This window comes from Berghia stephanieae, chromosome 8, assembly GCF_034508935.2.
Source record: "Berghia stephanieae isolate SIO BIC M18660-M18661 chromosome 8, UCSD_Bste_1.3, whole genome shotgun sequence".
Taxonomy (NCBI): Eukaryota; Metazoa; Mollusca; class Gastropoda; order Nudibranchia; family Aeolidiidae; genus Berghia; species Berghia stephanieae.
In genome coordinates, this window is record NC_088367.1 from 8,464,611 (window position 1) to 8,471,547 (window position 6,937).

The 6,937-nt window shown below is 37.5% G+C and overlaps 1 protein-coding gene across 1 annotated transcript in view; it reads right to left on the reverse strand.

The window, feature by feature from the left end:
* Nucleotides 1-4,249: 4,249 nt before the first annotated feature.
* Nucleotides 4,250-6,937, reverse strand: part of LOC144977958 (beta,beta-carotene 15,15'-dioxygenase-like) — a 5,952-nt gene continuing 3,264 nt past the window's right edge. The window contains exon 3 of the mRNA XM_078923368.1: nucleotides 4,250-4,980. Coding sequence (XP_078779494.1) covers nucleotides 4,369-4,980 — 612 coding nt within the window. The 3' untranslated portion in view covers nucleotides 4,250-4,368. The remainder of the gene's footprint in view (nucleotides 4,981-6,937) is intronic.

Here is a 6,937-nt window from a genome sequence, read left to right on the forward strand (position 1 = left end):
ATGTATTGACAATATATATATATATATATATATATATATATATATATATATATATATATATATATATATATATATATATGACTGTTTTTATGTTGACTTACATTTAGTTCAGGAGATGGAATCTAATTTTTCTCTTAAGGTAAGAAAAAAAGCTAAAAAATATTTTAAAATTGTAAAAAATAAAAACAAAAAAAAACCCTCAAAATAAAAAAAGAACTAGACACAGCAATTAAAAGAACACATCTACACACATAATATAGTGTAAATGTTGCTGTTATTATTTATTTCATACATAATATAGGCTACTAGTCCATTTAATTTTACATTGAGTTTTCAACAGCAAATTCACCATGCTGGACAGAGCTGCACATACGAGATGGAAGTCGGTTTGGACGAATTCAATCCCTCGTGGGGGCGGGGACCTACACTCCTCTAAGCTTGGTGAGAAGTTGCCAGGCTTTGATACCAGTAAGAGGAGACACTGGGTAGCTGAGAATCGGCTTCGGTCGAGGAGCTGCCTAACGGCAAGTGCGTTACATCGGTGTGTTGTGACGATGCTACCCGGCGGGTTCGCGACGGTGCACGAATGCGGACCGGAATTTGCTGATTGGGTCGATCGTCATAACATATTTGTGTGAAAACCATAAGAGGCTGCTACATTGCCGGTGGAATTAGACCACACATATGTGGGAATTCGATAGAGTAGATGGATTGACAGATCGATGGACAAATAAATATAATGAGTTGTTGTATCGCCTGATTGATTGATTATTGATCAGATGGCCAGATAGTTTAATAGATAATTAGATAATTGATGAATAGGTAAATAAACTTTGGCCAGAAAACTCGTCCTTCAGTAAATATGGATCGATCTAAGTGACCCTCATCTTGGCAGAAACTTTCAACTTGTGATCTCGCGAGAAAATCAGGTTTGAAAGCTTTTGCCAAGATGCGGGTAATTCGATGCGATTCATATTTGAAGGACGAGTTTTCTGACCAAATTTTTAAATGCATTCTTTTCCAGAGTGCGACAGTTAGCTGGTTAAACGATCTTCCGTGTGATTGTTGATTTTGTTTTTAATTGAGCCATTATCTAGCGCAATATCCACTAAAGTTGTCAAAGCGATTTACAAGGGGACCCTGACCAAAAGCAACACGTAACATGTAGAACGAGACATGACGCCTGCTAGGCGATTTTACATTTTTTTCCAACAGAAACAATGCTGTTAACAGCCAGGTACCCATTTTACACCTGCGTACGGTGAGAAAATGTGAGTAAAGAGCCTTTTCCAAGGACTCAACTATGCGTCGAGCTAGACTCGAACCAAGGCCCCTTCCGGTCCGAAAGCGAATGTCATACCACAAGACATCATAGCCACACAGACAAGTCTTCACCATCCAGACTTCTACAATAAACGTCATTGTCTTTGATTTGATACAAGAATAGCATTTCATGAATTGCATCATCGTTTTCAGACATTGGGTAGTGCCTGGCCTGATTATGTCGAACTTATCGATATTAATTTATGTCCCGAAAAGAAATCTGAGACCAAGAAATGATCAGAGACGTTCTTGTTAAGCCCAAAGACATTGTCCTGGTTGGGGTTCCTGACCTCCCATAGTGGGCAGGGAGGTACTTGCTGTATCTCCTATCCCCCTATATCTGGGTGGGGTTCCTGACCTCCCATAGTGGACAGGGAGGTACGTGCTGTATCTCCTATCCCCCTATATCTGGGTGGGGTTTCTGACCTCCCATAGTGGGCAGGGAGGTACTTGCTGTATCTCCTATTCCCCTATATCTGGGTGGGGTTCCTGACCTCCCATAGTGGGCAGGGAGGTACTTGCTGTATCTCCTATCCCCCTATATCTGGGTGGGGTTCCTGACCTCCCATAGTGGGCAGGGAGGTACGTGCTGTGTCTTCTATCCCCTGGGTGAGGTTCCTGACCTCCCATAGTGGGCAGGGAGGTACGTGCTGTGTCTTCTATCCCCTGGGTGAGGTTCCTGACCTCCCATAGTGGGCAGGGAGGGACGTGCTGTGTCTTTCTATCCCCTGGGTGGGGTTCCTGACCTCCCATAGTGGGCAGGGAGGTACGTGCTGTGTCTTTCTATCCCCTGGGTGGGGTTCCTGACCTCCCATAGTGGGCAGGGAGGGACGTGCTGTGTCTTTCTATCCCCCTATATCTGGTTGTGGTTCCTGACCTCCCATAGTGGACAGGGAGGTATTTGCTGAATCTTCTATCCCCCTATATCTGTTTTCCAACTTGCTTTCTGTCTTTGTCTTGGAATGAGATTACTTGGTTTTGTCCTGGCCCTGGCCGGTAGCCTAGCTCAGAGGGAAACAGTCAAATGCATAGTTTTTTGGGAGATGATATATTTTACCTTGTAAATCATCTCTCTGTTATGCACTGTATTATATTTTCTTTATATTACATATGATTTGTAAAACATTTGAGTGTGTTCCTCTTACTAGGGACCTGTGTTTGTGTCTGGATTAGACTTTGAGGTGATCTCAAACTAAGTACTTTGATAGTGGTCTCTTGGAATCTACATATGTTTCCTATTTGAACCAATTTCTCTTTGTCTTACCTTTTCTTGGGTGCTTTAATTGTAATTCTAGAATTTTTTACTATACCATTTTCTTCCTTTTTACAGGCATTGACATGACCTTAATGTGTCACTACAAGCGCCGTAAAACAGTTAAAAACAAACAAACAAAACAAACACGTTGTCAAACAATGAGCAATCATTCCAGTCTTGGACACGCCATTTTTGGAACGCCCTTCCATCCTGACGTAATATAGAAAAACACGTATTGAAAATTTGGGACCGTGAACTCCTCCTCCTTCAAATATTTGTCGATTAAGATGACCCTCCTCTTGGTCAAACGTCTCAAACTCAAAGTCCCAGGTTTGAGAGTTTTGAGTTTTCTGGCCTAAATTTAAAATACGTGTGTGTTCAGAGTCCGGAAACATCGATGTCAGATGGTTCGAATCCTTGACAACTTTTGATTCTTGATTAAAGTGTTTCCATTTTATAAACTTCAATTGAATGAAATGTTTCTTAGCTCCATTGACATTTTAAAAGTTGGGTCATTTTTGTTATAAGCGTAGAGCTTGTTTCAGAAATAGAGGTTAAATCATGGGTCAATTTTGTTATAAGCGTAGAGCTTGTTTCAGAAATAGAGGTTAAATCATGGATCAATTTTGTTATAAGCGTAGAGCCTGTTTCAGAAATAGAGGTTAAATCATGGGTCAATTTTGTTATAAGCGTAGAGCTTGTTTCGGAAATAGAGGTTAAATCATGGGTCAATTTTGTTATAAGCGTAGAGCTTGTTTCAGAAATAGAGGTTAAATCATGGATCAATTTTGTTATAAGCGTAGAGCTTGTTTCAGAAATAGGGGTTAAATCATGGGTCAATTTTGTTATAAGCGTAGAGATTGTTTCAGAAATAGAGGTTAAATCATGGATCAGTTTTGTTATAAGCGTAGAGCTTGTTTCAGAAATAGAGGTTAAATCAAGGGTCAATTTTGTTATAAGCGTAGAGCTTGTTTCAGAAATGGAGGTTAAATCAATATTTTATAGAAGATCTTTAGTTGTTGGTTTGTGTCGCCAAAAGATGTGGAATATTTTATTGAAGGCCTATATAAATGCCATGTATAAAATATTCCACATTTTTTGGCGAAACAAAGAAACAACTAAAGATCTTCTATAAAATATTGATTTCACCTCTATTTCTGAAACAGTCAACGGTCATACATGCCGGATGCAGGAGGGAATAATAAGGAATACGGCGAGATGGACACCGCAGGGAAATTTTCAATAGAGTAAGACCACTGGGGAGATGGAGCAGACTAGTAGAAAGAGAGATGACATCCTTTGGTTGGACCTGGGGAGAGTGGGGGGGGGGGGGGGATTGGTGGAAAGCTGACGGATGACAGAAGTCACTAACGCTCCCTACTGTCGGCCTAGATGTGTTGATGAAACACTACAGAGGATTAAGTGAGTATTCATGGATATGCACAAAGTCTTGTAGTTGCCAAGAGTGTGTGATTAACTAACAGCATATTGATAGTCAGAAACGGAGAAAAAACAAACAACCGTTACAACCGTTTCGTTGCATCCTGTATTATATATTCCAGTTGCTTTTGCTTTGGCAATTAAAAGAAACTAATTCCTTTTTTTATTTATTTGTTTAATTTTTTGCTTTATACTAATTTTAAAAACCAATCATGTTGATTGGTTTCGATCTTTGACAGAAAAGGAATAAAATAAACCGTAAACTTTGATATAAAGAGATTGGGGGGAAGGTGGTGGTCATGTGCTTTTTGTACAAAAGCTAGAATATCATTTCTCTTATCTGATTTCTTCTAGAAAAAGTCTTTTATGAACTTCCCGTGGAGAGAGAACGGGATGTAGTCAGGCATATCAGCCTTACTGATGATTGACATCGTCTTAGCGTCCACCACCGACAAGTAGGTCACAGCGTCTTCTCCACGAAGAAACGGAACCAGCAAAACTCCATCGTCTTCCTGTGTTCCCTGTGGATTGGGTACAAACGCTGGCTCTACTGGGTAGTGGGAAGGGATGAGTAGCTTGCCCACCACTGTTCCACCGTTACACATGTCCTTCTTGATGATGGCTGAGGACGAGTAGCTGTTCCCATCAGCAAAATTGTTCATTCCATAGGCGTAGCAGTAATGTTGGGATCGATACTGTTCATTTATAGCCGGCATGTCCAAGCCGTCCGTGACGTCATTCGTCGTACTCATGTCTTCAACATCCGCTGTTTTACGTGACAGGTTGATGTGAATTCGTCTAACTTTTGGTTTGATGTTAACTAAGTTCCGTTGTCTCTCACTTCTAATCACGGCGGTAAGAAGCGTTCTTGTAAATATTAAAGGCGAATCATAAGACACGACATCCATTATTATTTCGTTTTTATTCAAATCATAGGCGTTGATGTCAGTGGCGGTTCTAGCCTATTTATAGTGGTGGGGCAAAGATGATTCGGTCATATATATATATATATATATATATATATATATATATATATATATATATATATATATATATATATATATATATTATATTTCAACTTTAAAAAAAAAAATATTTCAACCACAAATAATCACATTCACAATGAAATGACAATACCAGTAGATTTTAATTATTCCAAACGTAATCAAAAAGGAATCACGAAAGAGAATACAACAAAAAAATAAAGCGACGAGACAAAATGCGACAACACCTTGACAATACAAGTCCATTTCGTTCACTCGAAAAAATTAAAGAGATGCTTTAATCCCTCAACGGCGAGATTGATATTTCTGTTACATTTTCAGAACTACGTAGTAACTTTAAATTTTTCATCGAGAAGCAACAACCGCGATATGACTCGAGTTTCATTCAGAGTTCAAATTGCATCATTTTTACTGTTCTCTTGGTGGTTAGAATGATTGTGCCGGTGGTGGTAGCAGTTGGAATAATGGTAGCGATGGTGGTGGTGGTGGTGGTGGAGGAGGAGGAGGAGGAGGAAGAGGAGACGGTGAGGGAGGATGTAATTATGGTAGTGGTTTTGGTGGTGCTGTTGGTTAGAATGATAGTTGTGGAGACGATGACGAAAATGATATGATGATGTTGATATTGTTTTTATTGCTATTGTAGTACTTGTCGTTAATGTTGTTGTTGTTTTTGTTAATGATGATGATGATAATGATGGCAACGACGATGTCGTCGACAATGATGATTACCGTACGATATTACAAAGTTTATTCAATCTTAGGCTTTCGCCATTAAATCATACAATTTGATGACAACATACATGAAAGTGGGAAAAAATGGTAAATGGAACCAAACAATAAATTGATACCATTAATAACCACAAAAAATACAACAATCGTAATACAACCAATACGTACAACAACAATAATAATAATAATAATAATAATAATAATAATAATAATAATAATAATAATAATAATAATAATAATAATAACAATAATAATATTACCATCATCATTACTACCACCACCATCACTATTACCACCATCACCATCACCATCATCATTACGTTTCCAATCCGTTTTTCTCGTTTTTTAAAAATTTGATACCTTCATAGACGAAAATACCGGTGATTTTTTTAAAGGATAGTTAAAATATCTACCATTTTATTAACCCTGAAAACTACGATTTTATTTTCCTATTTCAAGTAGGCAGGTCTGCTATGACAAGTATCAGTTCCATAGTCAAAAAAAGACAAATTAAAAACAAAGTTTACTTAATCTTAGGCTTTCGCCAATAATTCATACAATACAATTAAGACAAAACTATGCTACCAATCTCTCCTCATGCATTTGTTAGACTATAACAATAACGACCGTGTTATCTTTACTCCTTACCCAAACAACCCCTAGCTTCCCGCCTCTTCATCGCGAACTATCTTATGTATGTATTAGCTTCAGGACGGGCAAGTACGGAATCTGCCCACCCTTCCTTTAAACGTCTTTATTTCCTCTATAACTTAGAATTCAACTCTCTCCTTTCTCAGAAGAGTATTTTTCGTATACTAATTCAATTGTTGAGTAAACCAAAATGGTGGTTGTATTTTATATATTTATTTAGTCGTGACTTCTGAATAAAAGTGTTTTATTAGAGGTAATGCAATAGAAAATACATTGTTTTGCAAAAATATTTAGTCTGGCAATAAAAATACAGCGGTAATTACTTTAAGAATTTTTTTTAAAAAAGGAACAAATTAATTTGTTTAAAAAAAAGCAAAAAAACAAAAAAAAAAAAACAAAACAAAACAAACAAACAAATAAGACAACAATTTAAATAAATGAATTTTGAGAAGCACTAAAGAAAACGAGAAAAAAAAAAAGAAATAATTTAAATGGATAAACAAATATATTAAAACAACACAAGTTAATACTAACT